Source organism: Xenopus tropicalis, chromosome 2 (genome assembly GCF_000004195.4).
Source record: "Xenopus tropicalis strain Nigerian chromosome 2, UCB_Xtro_10.0, whole genome shotgun sequence".
Classification (NCBI taxonomy): domain Eukaryota; kingdom Metazoa; phylum Chordata; class Amphibia; order Anura; family Pipidae; genus Xenopus; species Xenopus tropicalis.
In genome coordinates, this window is record NC_030678.2 from 105,471,130 (window position 1) to 105,493,363 (window position 22,234).

Genomic DNA, 22,234 nt, shown 5'->3' on the forward strand with positions numbered 1-22,234 from the left:
AGGAGTAGTCTTCCTAACAGGCATTACTGGCCTTAGGTTAGGGACACAGAAGTGCTAGGGAAATAGGTTAGCAAATATGCCTTGCCCTAACCTCCAAAAGAGCATGGGACTATGCCGGTGAGCTTTCCTACCTATCACACTGTTGGTGTTCTACCTGCCCAACCCTTTGATGAGAAGGGATATCCAGCTAGTTTTGTATAAACCTGCCATAAAATACACTGGTTTAAAAGAATAGCCCATTCCTACTCTAACTTGTTTATAGTGCCAGCTTGACTGCTTATACATATTTTTTAATTATGTAATTGTATTCTAGGGGTAAACAGTAGCTGGGGCAAGTATGCCTGCAGTAGATTTGCTATTTTCTATCAATCTTTATATTACCTACCATGACTGGGCACATAAATGGTGTTAATGTACATTGATTAGCTGATTGAATCGATGACAAAAATGGTGGTACTGGTTTCATAGAGATAAAGGGTTTTTTTGAGATTGTTGAGTTAGTAATTCACATTTTAAATATAATTTGACATTCTTTGTTTAGTAACATCTCCCATGAAACTTGCATCTCCCATTATGAAGAACCTAAAGGTTACTTACTTCTTTGCTCACTCTACCACATAACCCCCCCCCCCCCCTCTGCTTCGGCCCGATTGGGATGAAAATAATAAGCCATACTGCTGCTATGTTGCTTTGGTGAACCAAAATGTTGTTTTGGTATCCCTACTGCTTGGGATATCTGTCCTAAGGGTATATTTGTTCCTTCTTAGTGACCCTCAGAGTAATTTTAAGTCTCCTTTCAATAACATCATTGGCATCTCATTTTCAATATTTCTCTTTTGTTATGCAACTGGACCTGGATCACCAAGAAAAATTTGGTTAGACAACAAAACATCACACTACAGTCTCTAAAAATTTTTACTTATTTCTTTGGTCACTTTACCACATTGTTAAATAATCTTTGGCATTACCAACCTTAAGTGAATAGATCCTTTAATGGTGTCAAACGTCAAATTAAAGCCACACATTACACATTATTCATTTGGTATGGCTATCGGTTGTGTACTTTGTTTGTGTGCTCATTTAGTCTGCTTGTTTGCTTATTTATTTATTTATTTGTACTGAGCAACAGGACAGACAGCTGCGTCTCTCCAAGGGGTAGATTTATCAAAAAGTGAGTTTAGAGCTTAATTCATAAAAACTCACCCATGTTCTATTCATTCCTATGGAATTTTTAAAAGCTTATTTATCAATGGGTGAAAGTTAGAACTCACTATTTGATAAAGACACATTTAAAAATCCCATAGGAATCAATAGAATGTGGGTGAGTTTTTATGTATTAAGCTCCAAACTCACATTTTGATAAATCTGCCCCCATGTCTCCCGTCTAATAATTTCCCAGAATTAATACAATTTTAAGCAAACATCAACTTAAAATACTCCTAAACACAACAAGATCCTGAAAATACACTGAACAACACCAAAGAATGAGTAGAAGAGTAGTGTTTTTTTACTGAATTATTTCCAAATGTGAAAGTATTGCTTGCCAAAAGCCACTTTAGACACTTGTCTTTAGAATGTATTTTTCCTAAAGTCACATTTCCTATAACAAAATGCAGCGATTTTAAGCTTATATGAACTAAAGTGATTTTTTTTACATCCTGCAATGCTTTTCATGTGTTTTAATTTAACATATGTTTTATATTTTAAATGTGCCAAAGGTTTAAATGTGCTCCTTGATATAAAAAAAATATAAAATGAAGCTTGCACTGAACAATAAAATCTTTTGTTGATAATGTAAGTAAACATGATGTATCTGTAGAATGGATAAACATACTGAAAAAAGATGGGTTGTTAGTAAGGTTTTGTTGAGGAGCAGAATTATGGTTTCCTGATGTTCCACTAGTTTCACAAGAAATGTATGGCAAATATATGTCATCAATGCTGTTGGCTGCTTCATACTTTGTGAAAACACTACACATTTAGGTCTTTAAACCTTTTTTAAGTTTGAGAAAGGGCTTGTAACAGCTGGAGATCTCTTGTCTGGGAAAGTGCTTGTGCAGGCCTTTGCTGTGTAAAGTAGGTATCTGACAAAGAAATGTGACAAACCATGGCACAGATTTTATTTAGCAGCTTTTCACAGGGGTGGCAAGGTAAAGACTTGAGCACTGAAATTCCGACGTTTCAGTATAAATTAGTTACTCAAATAAACACTTCTCCTGAGTATCCTCACACATCCTCATATGGAAAATGCACTAGAAGAGTGCCATTAGCTGTTGACAGGGCCTCCCTATCCTATAAAACCTTTCTTCCTGCTTCTCTGTTGTGTCTAGCTAACAGTCTAAAAGTTTTTCCTGATCTGTCTCACTACAGCTCCTCCACATGAACACTCCAATTCCCTAATTGGCACACAATTGCCCAGGGTCTTGCCCCAACACAATCTTCTAGTCAAGACCACAGGCTGCCCTTGCTAACTATCCTGGCTACCTCTCACTTCTAAAAGTGAGCTGACATCAATCTCCTAACACCCCTAGTCCTAACAGGGTGCAGCCTCCAACCTGGTCTAGCTCCAAAGTCTGTCTTGACTTTAATGTTATCAGACCAAAGAGGAAATTCCTGGCTCCTGCACCTCCTTATATAGGCTCCTATAAGGGTTTTTCCCTACAGGCCATCCTGAAGGTTAATGCCACACGCTGGCTGGGCTGAATATTGCCTTGAATATTTACATAAAATAAAACTCTATTTCACCTCATTAGAAGCTGGAACACAAAACATCTTGGGGCACATTTACCAATACACGAATCCGAATCACGAATGGGAAAAAATCGTTTTGGAAACGAAAATTTTGGAAGATCGCAAATATCACGAAAATGCTTACGAAAAAATCGTATTAGTCACAATAATATCGCATTGGCGATCCGAAAGTCACGAAATTTTCGTACCGAACAATTGTAAACAACGGTAAAACCTTTGCGATTTTTTCGTGCAAACGTCCGAAAAAGTCGTGCGCCATACGAAAAAGTCGTGCGCCATACGAAAAAGTTGTGCGCCGTACGAAAAAGTCGTGCGCCATAGGAAAAAGTCGTGCAAGTTCTGCTATTCCGACTCAAGTTCAAAAACTTTCTTGAATAACTTTCGTACTTAGACATGCCCCGTGAAGTTTTTAGCCTGCTACTAAGGAGCTACTGAAGTACAAAACTACAAAGTAGTAACTGTGGTAATTGTGTGGTTTTGTAAAGGTTTCCGTATGATATCATATGAGGATACTTTGCAAATGAAGACAGTTATGGTTCTAAAGATGTTACTGGACTAAAATTTCTAGCACCCATCAACATACTTTGCTTTCAATAGGATTTCTTAACGTTGCAGTAAAACAACATCTAAAAGACCATCAGCTGCTCATACCTGACTACTTAACTGAAGTACTAAACATACCCTAAATGAACCTGGCACATTTGATACATTTGTTCCACTAATATTCATGCTTTGTCTTGAATGCCATGTTTGGAAAAGGCCCCTGTTGCATCCTGTTCTCTGTTTAACACTGTTTCATATGTGGGGGCATTTGGATCATACTATATAGTCATTGATGACTTTAATACAACTCTAAAGCTTACTTTACTTTATGTACTTAATAAGAAAATGCATTTAAAATCACATATTTATGACCAGTTTCAAATTATCTTAAAATAATCTTGATAAAAAAAAAATATAGAGCATTAATAAACATTCCCCATATTGTTTTCACTCTCTTTTGCTGTAATTAATATGTCATTAGTCTGATTTTTACTTTTTTACTGGGATTAAATATATGCATAGTGTTTGCCAAATTGGAGATAATTCCCTTTGGAACCTTTAAATTGATGTGACAGATGTTTTTCCTCAGCTCTTGATGAACTCCCTGGTTGTAATTGTTTGAGTTCTTCCTGCTAAGTTTAAAAATATTGTAAAACAATACTTTAAAAGGAAAACTAAAAGTCTAAAGATTAGTATAGTGAGAAAATATGTATTTTTTGTCTTGTGTGAAAATAATAACCATGATTATATTCAAAATTTTAACCTTTTATTTTTTCATAGCTACAGAACCTCCATCAATACCCAAAACCACAAAAAAACCTAATACAGAAGTCTACAAACCAGGTAATGTGATTTCAGACATTTTATATTATGGCAAAGTTCTACATTATGTGATAATGCTTTCTATGAATAAATGAGGTATGCATTTGCTATTTTTCATGAAATTTTTATTCCAGGTATTTTCCAATAACATTAAAGCAAACTGGAACTCAAAATTATGGTTATTGTTTAAATATTTTTATTCTAGCGGAAATCTATGTATGACTCTATTCACATCTCATGCCATTGTCTGTTATATTGCTATGGCTTCTCAGAGGAAGCAGTGTATTTAATAAGCATGCTAGTTATAAATGAGCAAGTTCATAAAATCAAGTAATAATGTGCATATTTTTCATTTCAGGAAGTTTAAAAAAAGTTGAGCACATTTCTAATTGTATTATTGCCTACATCTTTGTCATTTTTTGAATTTTTTGTAGCAGTGACAGATCAACCAATTGTGGAATATTTAACTACAGATTCGCCAACTGGTGCTCTAGAATTGGTCAGAGGAACAATGGGTAACATGTCATCCATGCCACTTTTCAAAGCTTTACAAAGAGTGGTTCATTACATCATGTAGTTTCTCTTTCTAGGAAGTCATCGCTGAACTTTTCCATTTCAAGGCTCATTCCTTTGCATTCCACAGCAAAACACTTCATCTTTTATTGTAACTTTAATTCTTTGTTCTTTTCTAGCTGCTTCATAATTGCTTTTAGCTTCTCCTGGTGCCAGACCATATTTTGTTATATTCTGGTTGCTTTTCTAGCACTAATGAATTAGTTGTTATTAATGTTTTGTCTTTCTTTCAGAATCCCTAGAATCTCAGTCTGTTTATCCCTCCTCTAAAACATTTGCATATGTTAACCATGGAGAGCCTCAGAATAACCCTGGTAAATACTGGTACAATAATCCAGGTTATGAACTAAATATACTTAAAATATGCACACTTTTAGTACTACATTTAGCTACATTTCTTTAGTTTAAGCAGCTCTACTGTAAAACCATTCAATGTCTAGTGTCCAGCAATGTCTAGAGATCCAAACTAATAACACATGGGAAAGCAATATAAATATTTGCTACTCTTTATGAAAAAAGAGATTACTTTTTCTCATCTTTTTAAAATTATATTTTTGTATTGTTTGTCCAGATACAGCCCCCAGTCTGATTTAGAAATAGTCTAAACCAGACTATGGAGAAAATTTCAATATGTAAAATAAAAACAAAAAAACACATACACACACACACATATATATATATATAGGCATAACTAGAGACATAATGAATGGTTTAAGAGACAGGAAGTGAACCAAGGTATGGCAGTATTTATAAGTAGTTAGCTAGGTAAGAGAAAGCCTAGTGTGGGGGTTTAAAAAGCATTCTGTTTTTGCTGGGCACCCCGACAGATTTATAAAATTATGAGACAGTAATGGAGAGACCAACACATATGTAGTTCGGTGTAGTTATAGAGAAACTGGTTATGATAAAGACTGATGGTGGTAATCTGTTTAGCTTGTCTAGCAAAATAGGAGACCTAGATCACACATACAGAAAATTATGATACGACTGGTATTACTGACAGAAGGTAGGCAGGTTGTTTTTTTTAATTTAAATGGGGGAAAGAACGAATATCAAAGGTGGACAATTTTGTCTATATGTAAAACCAGAATTAAAGAAGTATACTTATAGATGGGAATTTTTAGTTGGACATAAGCTTGCTAAGTTAGTTATCACTGGAATAGGGTACACACTTACCAGTGTAAATAAGGAGGCCCATCTATTATTTCAAATTTAAAAAGCTTCACAAATAGGATAGGTGAAAATTTTGTGCAAGATCGATTACCCAGATATTGACTATAGTAATGGGGTAACCAAGTCAGAAAAAGCTAAGCTTTTTTGCTAAATGGTAAATTTCTGTCTTAGCTAGTCAAGGAATCATCTCGAAAAAGTTGATTTTTTGGTTTTACTAACAGTGGGGAATATTGCTGATAACATGGTCTCCTTTGAGCTTGTGCTATAAGGGAGTCTAACTCTGCAGTTGCTAGACAGAAACTTAAATCTTTAGGCTGTAACTTAATTTAATTCATTTATCTAAAGCATTTATTCAGAACTAAATGGAAGGCTGCTGATTAAAAAGTAATATTAGCCTTGATTATACCATTTGCACTTCAATGAATAGCTTGTTAAGCTAGGTTATGCACTGGGCAACATATATATGTAATTAAATAACAATATAATGACATTGGGTCTTCCTTAACTGAGGAAGATTTGGGGTTTATTGTGGGTAATTCTAGTTAGTGTCAGTTAGTTTCAGTTAAAGCTAATGAAGTACTTTCTTGTACTTGACTCAGGCATTATTTGCATCTTTATAAATCCCTGGCCAGACTTCACCTTGATTATGTAGCACAATTTTGGGTGCCAGTCTATAGAAAGGATATTGAGCTAGAAAAACTGAAGAGACATGTAACTAAATTGGTAAAACAAATGGAACAATTCAGTTACAAGATAATAAAATAATAAATAGGTACAACAGAATTATTATTAAATGCCAAAATATAATTTTCATCCTGTTTATTTTCTATCAGTATTTCCAATCAGGCAAACGATTCCTGAACCAACTTACATTTTCTACAATCCATTGCTTTTGAAAACTTTTGAAGATTGAGATAATTCCTCTGTAAAACAATCTGTTTCTTAAATTGTGATCCAAATCAATTCCCAGTAAGGTTCAGAGCTTGTTCACTGTGTTTTAGTTTTATAATTCTCATAATTTTAAATGCATTTAAGGTTTATTTCTAACAGTATATATTTTATAGCTTCATTGTAAAATAATTATAATGCTACATCATCCTGGCCATTGGGGCTTTTCCAGCATTACCGTGTTAAAGGAAGTAGCCAAAGCCAAACTGGATCTGTAAAGTCATATAACTGAGTAGTTTTTTTTTGTAAGATACATCATGTATTATCTCATGTACAGTATATTCCTCTAAACAGCATAAAGGGTCAGGGGTTTATGAATAGATTCTTGAAAATGGTTTGATAATGTCCCTTGATTGTCTCCTCATGTCCCTCCAGTCATTTGGTAGTTTGTGAACACAATTGATGATGCTAATTTTTTCAAACTTTCAAACACACAAGGGTATCTATTTACTAAAGGCAACTAATGTGTGAGATGAATTATCAAATGCACTTTGCCATTATTTTTATCAAGGTATTGCACTATTCATTATGCTTTTGTGCCTCTCAAATAAGATTAATTATTCTGTGCATTAATATAGGAAAATATATAAAATATCTGTAATTACCACAAACAACAAATGTGAATTATTTCTCTAGAAAGCAGTATCAGTATGCGTTCTCCCTTGCATTGTTTCATAAAACTCAATTTCCCACCGTTTCATTTGCAGTATAAATATAAATGATGATTAGCAGCCTGTCAGTATACAAGCCCCAGTTTTGGTCTATGCCTTGAATAACAATAGATGTAAAAACCTTATTTTTAAGCAAGGTAACACTGAGTACGCTAACCATTACTTACAATTTTTTTGTTTTGTGTGTTAAACCCCGTTGTTAAAAACCTTTTGACAAAGAAATCACACCAATCATCTGACTGGAGAGAATACCTCATGAAATTTACTCATGCAGTACTGCAGTGATGAATTGAGAGATCAGATTAGGGATACACTGAATCCAGGATTGGTTTGGGATTCGGACAGAATTTGTCTTTTTTCAGCAGGATTCAGACTCAAGAAAGCAAAAAGTAACTGCACACTCAAGAAAATAAATAAAAGAGAAAATGTATTCAATACAAAAACACATCATAACAAGCATAGCCCAATGCGTTTCAACCCATAAAGGATCTTCATCAGGAAGAAAAAATTTAAAAAAGGGTTACGAAATGGGTTTTCTCTAATGTCTTTGCATCTCCATTGTTAAATATAATAAAAGGTGTGCGCTCTTACACTTTGCTATATTGACAGGATTCGGATTCGACTGAATTCATGGTCCTGACCGAACCAAATCCGAATCCTAAAAATCATTATTATTATTAACATGTACAGTGGAGGAAATAATTATTTGACCCCTCACTGATTTTGTAAGTTTGTCCAATGACAAAGAAATGAAAAGTCTCAGAACAGTATCATTTCAATGGTAGGTTTATTTTAACAGTGGCAGATAGCACATCAAAAGGAAAATCGAAAAAATAACTTTAAATAAAAGATAGCAACTGATTTGCATTTCATTGAGTGAAATAAGTTTTTGAACCCTCTAACAAAAAAGACTTAATACTTAGTGGAAAAACCCTTGTTTGCAAGCACAGAGGTCAAACGTTTCTTGTAATTGATGACCAAGTTTGCGCACATTTTAGGAGGAATGTTGGTCCCACTCCTCTTTGCAGATCATCTCTAAATCCCTAAGGTTTCGAGGCTGTCTCTGTGCAACTCTGAGCTTGAGCTCCCTCCATAGGTTTTCGATTGGATTAAGGTCCGGAGACTGACTAGGCCACTCCATGACCTTAATGTGCTTCTTCTTGAGCCACTCCTTTGTTGCCTTTGCTGTATGTTTTGGGTCATTGTCGTGCTGGAACACCCATCCACGACCCATTTTCAGTTTCCTGGCAGAGGGAAGGAGGTTGTCGTTCAGGATTTCACGATACATGGCTCCGTCCATTTTCCCGTTAATGCGAATAAGTTGTCCTGTGCCCTTAGCAGAAAAACACCCCCAAAGCAAAATGTTTCCACCCCCATGCTTGACGGTGGGGACGGTGTTTTGGGGGTCATAGGCAGCATTTTTCTTCCTCCAAACACAGCGAGTTGAGTTAATGCCAAAGAGCTCTATTTTGGTCTCATCAGACCACAGCACCTTCTCCCAGTCACTCACAGAATCATTCAGGTGTTCATTGGCAAACTTCAGACGGGCCTGCACATGTGCCTTCTTGAGCAGGGGGACCTTGCGAGCGCCTGCAGGATTTTAATCCATTGCGGTGTAATGTCTTTCCAATGGTTTTCTTGGTGACTGTGGTCCCTGCTCATTTGAGGTCATTAACTAACTCCTCCCGTGTAGTTCTAGGATGCTTTTTCACCTTTCTCAGAATTATTGACACCCCACGAGGTGAGATCTTGCGTGGAGCCCCAGAGCGAGGTCGATTGATGGTCATTTTGTGCTCCTTCCATTTTCGAACAATCGCACCAACAGTTGTCACCTTCTTTCCCAGCTTCTTGCTAATGGTTTTGTAGCCCATTCCAGCCTTGTGCAGGTCTACAATTTTGTCTCTGACATCCTTGGACAGCTCTTTGGTCTTTCCCATGTTGGAGAGTTTGGAGTCTGCTTGATTGATTGATTCTGTGGACAGGTGTCTTTTATACAGGTGACTAGTTAAGACAGGTGTCCTTAATGAGGTTGACTAATTGAGTAGAAGTGTCTAACCACTCTGTGGGAGCCAGAACTCTTAATGGTTGGTAGGGGTTCAAAAACTTATTTCACTCAATGAAATGCAAATCAGTTGCTATCTTTTATTTAAAGTTATTTTTTCGATTTTCCTTTTGATGTGCTATCTGCCACTGTTAAAATAAACCTACCATTGAAATGATACTGTTCTGAGACTTTTCATTTCTTTGTCATTGGACAAACTTACAAAATCAGTGAGGGGTCAAATAATTATTTCCTCCACTGTATTTATAAAGTGCCAACATATTCTCCAGCACTGTACAATAAGTCATGTAACTTTTCGTCACTCGGAGGCTGAAAATTTTTTGCTGCACGTGCATTTCTTTTTGGTCCTTCATTGCCTTCATTTGCATATGAAAATAGGATTCGTATTCGATTCAGTATTTTTTCATGAAAGATCCGGTTTGGCCGAATACTAAAATAGTGGACTCAGTGCATATTACCTCTCATTTTAGGTGATAAAGCATGTGTTATTTCATATCAACCTTTAAAACAATAACAATCTGCTTTCAATTTGCTCCGAAACATTACCATTTCAGTGTGCCAGTGGTGGCAACCATTAAATTTGTGGAAAGCACATACCTGTATATTAAATGCTAGTTCACACAAATAAAGGGAAGATCAATACAGGTATGAAACCTGTTATCCAGAATGCTTGGGAGAAAACCACATATAAACCTTTCACACTAGAAAAAATAGTATACATATATATATATATACTATATATATATATATATATATATATATATATATATATATATATATATATATATATATATATATATATATATATATTAACCAAAGTACGCTAGCCTGTCAAAAGCATTCATTTAAAGCCAAAGGTATTAATATGAAGTTGGCCCTTTTGTGGACTGTTGGATTTTTGTTGGTGGAATTTGCTACTGTTGAGCCACAATAGTGAGGATGATGATGTGCCCTTAGTGTAGTTGCATTTTGTAGAACCATTTATAAATGAACACCACAGTTAGAAATTGTATATATTTTTAAAAACTCATAGTCGCATCAAAAAACGTGAGAGTTAAAAGTCGTGCAATAGCAGCATTTCGCAATTTTTTCACCATTTAGCGAAATGATAGATGATAGGAAGATACATCATTTTTGGCCTTGGGCCTTCAGATCTGGCACTGCCCACCCTTGCTCCAAAGGCACCTTTTACAATACAATGAGAAATACCCATCCTTTTAAATGTAGATTGCATAGGTTGCAAAAGTTCCCACACAAGATTGTTTTACCATATTCTTAAAGGGAACAAAATTGGGGTATTACTGTTTTAATTTTAGATTACTGTAAATTAGCTGTACAGAATGAGGCCTCTAAATTTGTTGTTTAGGCCATTTACCCTGTAAACAACCTGGATATAACTCAGTATTTGTTATCTAAGTAATTAATTAGCACAGGGGTGGGTGGCTCATTGTTGCACCCTAGGCAGGTGCCTCTTCTGGCCTTTAATTAACAACTACCCAACTGTACTCATCAAATGTTGTACAAAAGTGGCAATCCATGGCAAACAATTAGATGCGCTTGCATTTTTCTACCTCAGTCTGGTACTATGGGATACTGCCCAAATGCAAATTTACTCAGTGCTTATAAATAAGCACCAGTGTGTATTATGCTCTTGAAGTACAGGAAAAAAAATTGTCACCTCAAGCTAGTTTAAAAGTCCTAAGCCCTGAGATGGATTAAAAAAAGAGAAAAAAGGAAATCAACTTCCTAAACAAGTCTTAAGTAACATAACATAAGCAAGAAGGCAATGCATGCCTCAGTCTGTGTATTTAAGTAAATATAAAAACCTGCATGCAAATATATCAGTAGTCAGTTTATTGATGGCTATTAATACACCTTTTCGAAAATTTATGAAAAAAGAAAGAAACTGTGATTATTTGTATTTATCCCAACAGCTATTCAACGCATGTCAACTGCATCATTTCAACCCAAAAATTCATATACTGAGTGGTCTATATCCACCCCACGTACAATAGGTAATGATTAATATCACTGGTTTTCCAACCAAGAGCCAAGCATGGTCTATCTTTGCTCCATGTTTGTTCTGTTTTGTTTTATTAATTTCCATAATGTCTATTCACCCACATCATGTGTGCATGTAAGGGGGTTGGGATAAATAAGGCTAAGGAATCTGGTATGAATGGTTTTAGAAGTCACATTTTCTGCTGTACTTTGTTATGGGGAGTTTTCATTTGCAACATCTTGATCATAAGCAAATGCGTGTTTCTTTTTACATTATATAAATTGCCTTTGGGCTAATAGTCTAAATAGTTTGGAATATATAATCTGGTCATATATTTTAATAATAATTTGCACCTTTTAGGGCTGCCTTTGGTTTCAAGAATGATTTCTGCTCCAGATGCCATAACAGAGATAACAATCCCCAAAGCACAATCAGGTTTCACTCAGGGTAAATCTTGAGCATTCTGATAAACCAGTAGAAAGCTTCTGTCTGTCTAAAAATATTGTTCCATTTCTATGGCTTTCACTGGGCTGATGCCATCCTTCAATCAATTTTATTTTCGAGTTAACTTTGCATTTTCAGCATTAACTCATTACATTCTTTACCTGAATATATTTCATCTGTAATATATTTCTCATGTTCTATGCTTAGACCTTTGATTTCCCACTTACACATCAAATTGTTACATCAATGTTCTTAGAACTGATACTCAGATGATAACTAAGGATTTTTCTTTATTTAGTAGAAAGAGAAAAGGAAATGTATACGCAAGATTCCACTGAAAAGTCAGAGATTACCAACGGTGACTGTTCTTTTCATAAATTTGGATTTTTATAGTTGTACAATTCTCAACAATTCTAATTAACATGTCCTTTAAAGTAAAAATAAAGAGTCTTACATAGATTAGTTATTAAGTAGCCAGTACATAATGATGGTATGAATTTTTTCGCACTGAGGACATTCTTGGTCAGAAGGCGCTGGCTGCTTCTCCTTCATAAACTAATAGCAAAAGGGGGTGTTATGCTTATCATTGACTTAAATCACATTGACATCACATCCTTTTTGTACTACTGTCAAATATAAAAGCATTTGGCTGATACATTATATAGCTTTAAGAAGGGGTTGGATGGCTTTTTAGCAAGTAAGGGAATACAGGGTTATGGCAGATAGTTCTTAGTTGGTCCGATCTTGGAGTCAGGAAGGAATTTTTTCCCCTCTGCGGCAAATTTGAGAAGCTTCAGATGGGGTTTTTTGCCTTCCTCTGAATCAACTAACAGTTAGGCAGATTATATATAGGCATTATGGTTGAACGTGATGAACGCACGTCTTTTTTCAACTTAACTTACTGTATTTCTATGTTACTATTTGTAGCAGTAAGCCCAGTTTTCCTTTTTGCAATTAAGTTACTTGCATACATCTGATACTAGGGGGACCGATTTATTATTTTTCCACTAAGGGATCAGGAAAAACTAGGTGGTTCCCAGACTGGGTTCTGGGGAAAAATTAATACAAAAAACTAAAAACTATTGATCATGTTTTTTGGCCTTTACTTTTTATGTGTATTTCATAAAAACTATTCTAGAAAATGTGAATAGTTTATACCATTTTTATGTTTCACTGTTGCTGTTTGTATTAATTTAAAATTAATAGCAGTATTTTAGCTTGTCTTATTTTTTATTCCAGTGGACAAATTAGAAACGGAAAATATAATTTATTTATTACTGTGTTTTTCTAGGTCTGTGAAGGCCTCTTTGGTGAACATATTACTTTTTTGTATTGCCTAAATAGTAATCATTTTAAGGGTGATTGGCCAGGGCCAGTATTAACTTCTAGTATCATTTTAGTGCTATAATCTCTTTAACAAAACCCTACATGGAACAAGTCCTGACATAATTTAGGGGCTTTGGGGTATATACTAGAAAGCAGATAGACAGGACATTGTGTGGACAAAATGAGATATACTAACGTTAAAGACTTTTTGCAAACACATATGTGTTAAATTTAAATGCAGTGTGTATCCATATATGTGTATATATTCATTCGGTTTTCAAATTACACTTCTATCTTCTGATTCAGTGATGGATGTTTCTCCAGAGATTTATCCAATATCCACTAATGTTCCAGACGTGAACTCTCACATACCTCTTGAACACCATGGGAAAACAGTGGGTAAAGGCTTTCATTTTTACTTGTAAAGCATATCTAGAATTTCACGTCACGATTTTCTAGTTTATATGCTGGTTTGTAGATTTTAGGAGGTAAGAATAGAAGATGTATGAGCAAAAAAAAAAATCAGTGATCTATTGTTGCTAACACAATTATATTTTCGTAAAAAGAATATGCAAGATTTGAATTATTCTTCAACATACAGGTACAGTTCTGATACTGGAGGCTACAATGAAGGGTGAGCTTGATGGACAGATGTAATTATGTTGGAAAGCTGCTTGGAATTGTATTTTTAATATTATATAGATAGATAGATAGATAAATATAATTTTCATTATGGGTGGGATTTCCCATTAATGTATCTGTAAGATACATACAAACATATTCACTCATGGTTCGCTCTTTGTTTAACTCAATCCGTTGTCCATTGGTGCAAGTCCTCAAGGTGCACCTGGCTCCAAAGTGCATATATCAAATGGCAAAGGAAAAGGAGAGGAAATGCACACAAGACTATTTATGATGGTGTAAAAAATACCTCCAAAACTACTGATTGCAGAGTTCAAACCACTAGAATAACTAACATTGAATAACAAAAAATACAACTTAGATTCTAGTTAAGAATGTAAACAGAAACATTACTCTCAAGTTAAAAGGCAGTTTCATTTGGTAGTAATTTCTGTGTGAATAATTGTTATACCAACGTTCTTTGAATCAATCAAGTAAAACATGCACATTTTAGGTCTGCCTTCGATTTCACCAACATTCTTACCATCCGCAAACATAACTTGGAAGACAACTGAAGAACAAACCAGTACTAAACAGGGTAAAACAGATTTATTGGTTATTATTATCATCACACAGCAATAACTTTTTTCATTTCTGTGCTCAAATTATGCTAGAATCACTTTATTGTGATTACATAAAATTGCTTTGCTCTTGATCATATCTCTGTCACATTGAATATTCTTATGCTTGTATCCTATAACTTATTTGTTCTATTCATACCAAATCTCAAATATTTATTTGGACAAAAATAGCCTTCAGTTTTTTCCATACAACAGGTAGAAATATTTAATTGACAATTTCAATACGCCATTTTAATCATAAAGATATGATGCTAACTGGGAGGGATAATGGAAACATTTTCTTTTCTTAGTTACAGGAATAAATGAACCTTACACTGAAGATGATTTAAACATTACAGAAAATCAAGATACTGGCAATGGTGATTTTGCCTTCATTTTTTTCTTAGCTTAATTTTATAGAAAATAAGGGGTTCTTTATCAAAATAGTGTAACCTGATATTAAGGGTATGATTTATTTAATGTTTGAATTATAATCCTTTTCATGATTTGAGTTTTTTTGTGCTAAAATTCGTATTATGATTCAAAAACTCAAATGTCTGTTATTTATTAAGTGCAAAAAAATCCCAAAAACTCAAAAGTAAAAATTCAGCTTTTCATATTTATAAATAAGCAAGAATTTGAGTTTTTTAAAATTGAATTTTATTGGAATTGGAAAAAAGACTCAAATTCATAAATTTGAAAATGTATATATAAGCCCTTAAGCTTTATTAACTTTTTAGATTAAGGTCAAGGCCACTGTGTATTTAGTTGGATGACATATCTACATCTTCCACCCCACGTCTTCTATTGCACTGAAATATATTGAAGAAGCAAATCAGCACACACATGGGGCAAATTTTAATGTGGAATGGAGAAATGCACCATGTGCCCCTGGCCTAAAAAAATTCAGGGCTTTTTTCTTCTTTTCATTTTCGATCCATAGTTTCATTTGTTTATGCTTTTTCAATTCAGATCTTTGAATAAATGACTAGAAATTCATGGTTTTAGTGGAAATCTAAAACCATGGAAATCGGATATTGCTAAATCTTCCTCTGTTTATCTTGCCATGTGATATGCGTGGTTCTTGACTCACCTTATGTATTTATTGAATAGCGATTGCTTATTTATTTAGAATAGGCAAGGTGAATTAAAATATATCTGTTAGGAAACAGAATGACAAAAACAGGTGGTATAAAAAATAGACATATATCTGCAAGTTAGAGGTTTTTATTGTGGATTAAAAGTTAATCAGTCATCCAGATAAATAACATGCAGCCTCTTGTTTATAACAAATTAGAAAACGATGCCCCATATATTGGTTTTGACTGTGGTTTTGAATAGATATACCTTTTTTGTTTGTCACAAATCTGTTCTTTGTAAGAATGTCATACTTAGGGGCAAATTCATGAACAGATAGATGAACATGATAGATTTGCATTAATATATAACAATTGTTGTAATTTATTTTATCCAAATATCATTTCAGACCAATTTTGAATGACTCATTCTGAATTAATCAAATATTATCGATCAATTTGTAACACCCTTCTAGAAAAGGGAATTTGATTGTTATTGATATTTGACGTCCACATTTTTATCAGGTGCATCGTCCCTTGTGCCCACAATTACAATGGAATTCTGGGAAAATGCTTTGGGGAAAAATGGCCACTTGTGTTTTAAATTGCACTTTGTAAACTGCACTTGCAATTGTAACTAACCTCTTATGTTTAAATAGTACATAGGTTTTATATATAATCATATTGGACAGCTTCATACATTAATTGTAAAATTATTTGCTTGAATGGTGTTCATTTCCTAACTTAGAATATGGTCGTTTTAGGTCTTCCTATAGTCCCATCAACCCTAACTTCTCATCTGGAAATAACAAAGAAAATGCCGGCCTTGATAATGCTAACAAGTTCCAAACAGGGTAAAGCTTGTGTTTTCCTACAGAAGACTTAGAATTCATATCACCACCATACTGCTTCCATTATTATTTTTGACTTTCTCAAAACCATCATTAACCTGTACTATAACTTTATTTAGGAAAATAGGTATATACTGTAGGTATATTATTTCTGTTTTGTACCTTTTATTCATAGTTTTACCTTCCACGTAATTGTTTTGTTATTCTGACAAAGAATATGGTATTTAATGCCGATATTACCAATTGTGCAGCACCTTAAAAAGAAATAGAACAGCGGCCAGGTATATGTATAAATTGCTGATTGTTTTAAGCAACATGTGTTTGTAACACAAACAGAAATAAGTAAAAGGGAATACACCTGTTGCACATATTTAGTGAGTGTTGTGTTATATCTCAATGCTACCACATTGTCACATGTGGTGTATTCTCCACTGATTGGATTCAGAAGTGCCTGAAAAAGGCACAACTGCCTCTTACTTGAATGGAAGACAATGGTATTTTTCAGCCTGAAAAAAAATGTTTCTATTTAAATGAATGATCAGTTAGTTAGTGGAAGATTCTGCTTATGTGCCAGCTGAAATACAATTGCCATCAACCTTAGCCTAGGCTGTAGGTAGGATTGCTACCTGGCCAGTATTTTACCAGCCTAGCCAGTAAATTGCAGGAAAATTTGCAGTCCTCAGTGGCTATGTCCCCAGCATGCCCCAATTGCCTATCCAAGTGAACTCACCCCACACTTTTTAACCCCCAACAGCTCTGTAGCCCTGCCTACTCACCCAATTTTCATCTGATCCAGTCTGGTTACATCACAGCTCTGCCCCTTTTTGTGTCACATCTCCTCCCCTTTCTAGCCCTGCCCCTACGTCATCATCTCTATGCAGCTGATATTGCCACTGAAAAAGGTGGCAACCCTAGCTGTAGTCAGCTTTATATATTATGATACTTACTAGAGTTCTTTCTTTGCACATTCCAGTCAGCAGTTTAAAATTATATCTTTCTTCTGTTGTAAACTAAAGTTTGACATCTGAAAATTTGTTTTCCTGTTATTTCATAAGATAAACTTTCAAAATGAAACATTCTAGCTATATTCAATAAAAATACAATTTTAAATAAACACACAGATTAAGAACAATTTGAGTTTCTATCAACTTAGTAAAAATGTGTACATTTTAGGTCTGCCTTTGGTGTCATCAACATTATCTCCTACTTCAGCTGTAACAATGAAGAAAACACCTGTCCCTGAAGATCCAACCAGTTTAACACAGGGTAAACTTTGGCCTGCTGATCATAAGCTCCTCAATAGCTAAAGCCATTACACATGTGCTTTCACATTAAGAGATCACCCTCCATTTACTTTTATGTGTAAACATAAAAGCGCCTTTGTCATTCATTATTTCCATTTTAAGATAAAAATTTCACCCCACTCTCATACTCCGCCTTTTTTCTCAATAATTTGTTTTATTTATTTTTTTTACCCAGACCTTATTTCTGCAAGGTAAATATTATATTTAGCCTGTTAAAAATTATTTTTCTTTAGACATGAGGTAGGCCAGTGTGAGCATGGCATACCTAGTACATCTTTAAATTTAACCTTTTGTAAACATGTTCAGCCACCGCTGCAAAAGAGGTTGCCATATACAGTACAGAGTAGCTCTGTTTGATGTAGTCTATTTCATTAGGGAGATCAGGAAGGGCAGCCAGGCAGATGTAGCTTGGGGGAAAGCTGACTGTAGTCATAACTAGTAATTGTCTTGGAGAACACTTTTTTTAATGGCCATGGGCTGGAGGCAGCCATTCAGCCATTTTATTGAAACTGCCCATTAAGCTCCGAACTTAAATATCTTTATAAAATATGAAAATTCTATTAACTACTTTTAACAGCGACATAAATATATGCTGGGTGTAAACTGGAGCCTAACAACCATATAGTTTGCAACTGGAGGGCTGGTAAACAAAAAGCTTGATAAAAAAACTAAAATTTGGCACTTTGTCACTGTCTATATAATACTAAAAAGTTATGAACTAGCCCTTTAATCCTTCAGCTAGAGTACTTTGTAATGAAAAATAATAACTTCTCAAAAAAAAAGTTTAGTCACCCATTACAGCAACTAATCTGAGAACTGCTCATGACCTAAATCAGTGAGTGCAAAGCATGACATGTGCAAAGAGTGCCTGATATTAGGCTCATATAATCTTCATAAAGAATAAGTAAACCTTTTATTTAAAATCCCTAAAAATACTCTAAACAGCCCCCAAAAATACATACCTCTCTTCCTCTTTCTAAGATAGAAGCTGAGCCATTCTGCAGAATCATGCAGTAGACGGCTATTTGACCAGCTTCCTATTCAAAGGAAAAGGAAGGCACAGTACACTAAAGGGCCAGAGATTCACACTACAGATTCAGTGTATTGAGAGAGGTAAATCATTTTGGAGGCTGCTTAGAGTCTTTTTATTTATGAATTTTAAAATAAAAATTCTTACTTATCCAAGTAACACAAAATGTCTTGCTGCCATCCTATCTGTAATCCATTTCATTAACCTAAGATCAGAGCTTTATATTGCTTCACCTTTTTTTTTTTTTTTTTTTTAAAAAGAAAATTACATACAAAATCTTTTACTGATTTAGTGATGCATTTTTCAGCAGAGATGTTCCCAGCATCCCCAGATGATAGACAAGTGAGCCTTTATACACCTTTTCAACAGCTGAGGACTACAATGGGTAAAGCCAATTTCTGTAATGCCCTGTGTACATTAAGCTGTATAAAAACAAAATCAGCATTTTAAAGTAAAAAAAAAAACTATTGAAACAGGATAGGATATAAACATGTTTCTGTTGGTTTTATGGGATGGTTTATATAGTATACATTACGGGTATTTTGTTCCAGCAAAATATTTTATTGTATGCATTGGAATGCAGGAGTTTGTGCACGTGCGCTGGGAGGGGAAGAAGGGGGAAGCAGCAGTGGGGTCGCCCATGTCATACCGATTTAAATAGGGTTTATGATGTTTCAAAATGCAACATAGTTTGCTCTGCATTTGGTCTATAATGTGCAGTTTACATAAACAAAATCATAATCAAGTTTGCCTGTAAGTAGGAATTCTATTTTGTATAGACTCCAATTTGTGTGTGTTGCCTCATTGAGAATATGCTTGTTTTAGGTCTACCTTTAATCCCAACAACATCATCTCCTATTCTGGACCTTACAATGAAAATAACACGTATCTCCGGAGTACAAACAAGTACAAGTCTGGGTAAACCTTGATACTGCTTATTTTGGAGTTGTAGAATTCAAGGCTTACACCTTTATGTGAAAAAATAACATATATTTTGTATATGTTACATTGACACTGTTTGAAGCTAATAGCTATAATGCGATTGCAGGCTTTCTTAGTGTTGCTCTCAGCAGAGGACTTATATCTGTTAATCTCTTCTGTTCTTTTTGTGACATGTTTTCATGGTTCAATGGCTTACTTCTCTTGGGCTTTTACAGAAAAAGTGTTCTTATTTGCTCTACATATAGTGGTAATTAAAAATTATTGCACTGACTAAAGATTTCATATGTGTGAAAGAAATAGAATGAAAGAAATAAGGAGTCAAAAGAAATAAGCTGTCCATACAGGCTAGTTTTCTTTTATTCAGTCATCTTTAGTGTGCCCAGCTAAATTTAATGAAAATACAAACAGTGTTTGCTTATTTACCATGTTTGACATAGTGATTAATGTTTTCAGCTGAAAATTTTCCAGAGTCTTCAGATTTACCACAACAAAGCACCAACGTGCCTCTCAAACAGCAGAGGACCACACTGGGTAAAGGTGGCTTTTGTATTGCTTTGGCTGTCTTTGCTCTACTGTCGTTGTAACTTATTTGTTATGAAAATACCAAATTTGTGTCCATTCTACCAATGATTTAGCCATTCCTTTCAGATAAGGTGAAGTTGGTTAATTTAGAATATTTTCAAGCAAAAAATGAATTCTGCTCTTTAAAAATCATCTTTAATTCAGATGGCCATTCTTTTAGATAATAAAAATCTGTTTTCTGTAATGCCCAGTTTAGCAGGTTGAATAGATATGGTGTATTTATTCCATGTTTTTAACATGTTCGGGGTTGATGGATTGATTTAAATACATATTTTTATTTCATCATCTTCTATGTCAGATTTTATTAGAAAGGTTATTTGTCTTTGTCATATCATCTTGATTTTATTTCAATTTGTCTTTACACATTTCTGCCCTAAGTGCGATAAAACGAGCGCTATTTATAGCATGCGTTAAAAATTTTATTGCGTCTTATTTTTCGCGTTTTACTTTTCTGAAAATGACCATTTCCCTGCAAACTGGAGGCATCACTCTAGGGCCAAAACATACTTGAATAAATCACACTGCAAAGTCCATATTGTGTTGCCAAAAGCTCATGAACTGTACTTTTCTATAATTACCGCCTGCCCCAAGTAGGTGTTAATTTTCGTACAGACTAATGCAATATTTAGTGCATCTAAGTGTTTGTGAATCATGCCTTAGTATTATTTCAGCGTGCTAATTAACACATTCGGTTGCACGATATTTAATACATGCCATATGTGACTTAACGCATGCCATATGCGACTTAACGTATGCGATAATACTTTAGCGAATCGTGCGTTTTTTTCACATCAATTTTAATTCAAAAAAGCATGCGATAAGCGTTAATGCACTTTAGTGAATCAACCCCAAGTATCTTATTCAGCATCACCAGGGCCCTTAATATACTTTTTTTGTGCAGACAACAATTTTTTGTGTGTACTTGACTGGACACATGTGGACAGCTTAAGGGGAACATTGCCTACATTGAGACTGTTGCAAAATGTTCCCAAAAACATCCATATTGTCAAATTGCTTTCCAATCCTGTTCAATCATTTATAAGTTTTATTAGGGACACAGGGTAGATTTCATCATTTGAATCTTGAATTGAATTTGAATCTAAATTTAAATGAAGAATGGCAAATCATGAAATAAATCGGGCAAATGGAATTATATGACCCAGATATCATTAAAAGCTATCCATTAGCTGGGACCACTTATCATCTTTGCCCTATTTGTTTTTTGTAGTAGTATTTTCTCATTTTCATGGCACATGTTAAATGAACCTCTGTTCCTTACTCGGAAAGGAGTAGTTCATTGTCTTTGCTTATTTCTCTTGTTTCCACTACGCTATGACCATTGTTTATATTTTCAAGGCCTAATTTAGATTTTTTATAATATATGCGTCTGAAATTATTAGTAAATTATTTTGAATAATTCCATGTAAGCAAGTCTAATTATATCCTTATATCCATCTCCTTATAGCTGGTGCTAGCAAGTGGTCTAACTATACAGATGTAGTTATCTGTTTTTATTCCCATGCTGCTATATAGTAAATATATATGTTTCATGGCACAGCCAGGGAGCAACCAATTACACTTGAGCAACATGCCACACAATACATTGCTCACTACTATGTAGAATGACACCATGGTGTTGTAGTAAAGATGTCTAGTGAGGGAAATAATTTACACATTTGAAAAAGTCCAGCGCTCTTTGTTTTGCACACACAAGGGCTCATTTACTGTACAAACACTGGGCAATTTTGCAACTAAAAAACAATCAAATTTTTGCTATATTTGCTCTGCCTACAACTGACTAAATCCTCAAAATATAGTACTTTGTAATGAAAAATAATAACTTCTCAAACAAGCATTGTCACCCATTATAGCAACTAACCTGAGCATTGCTCA

At 34.6% G+C, this 22,234-nt stretch overlaps 1 protein-coding gene across 28 annotated transcripts in view; it reads left to right on the top strand.

Moving 5' to 3' along the window:
- The window catches only part of abi3bp (ABI family member 3 binding protein), a 188,337-nt gene that overhangs the window by 94,682 nt on the left and 71,421 nt on the right, over positions 1-22,234 (top strand). For 19 of the 28 annotated variants that reach the window (XM_031896045.1, XM_031896031.1, XM_031896027.1 and 16 more), the window contains exons 9-22: positions 4,075-4,137; positions 4,551-4,631; positions 4,923-5,003; positions 11,478-11,558; positions 11,906-11,992; positions 12,288-12,347; positions 13,622-13,714; positions 14,451-14,534; positions 14,868-14,936; positions 16,397-16,486; positions 17,657-17,749; positions 19,125-19,202; positions 19,643-19,735; positions 20,213-20,290. In XM_031896045.1, the coding sequence (XP_031751905.1) occupies positions 4,075-4,137; positions 4,551-4,631; positions 4,923-5,003; positions 11,478-11,558; positions 11,906-11,992; positions 12,288-12,347; positions 13,622-13,714; positions 14,451-14,534; positions 14,868-14,936; positions 16,397-16,486; positions 17,657-17,749; positions 19,125-19,202; positions 19,643-19,735; positions 20,213-20,290 (1,131 nt within the window). 28 annotated transcript variants of the gene reach the window in all.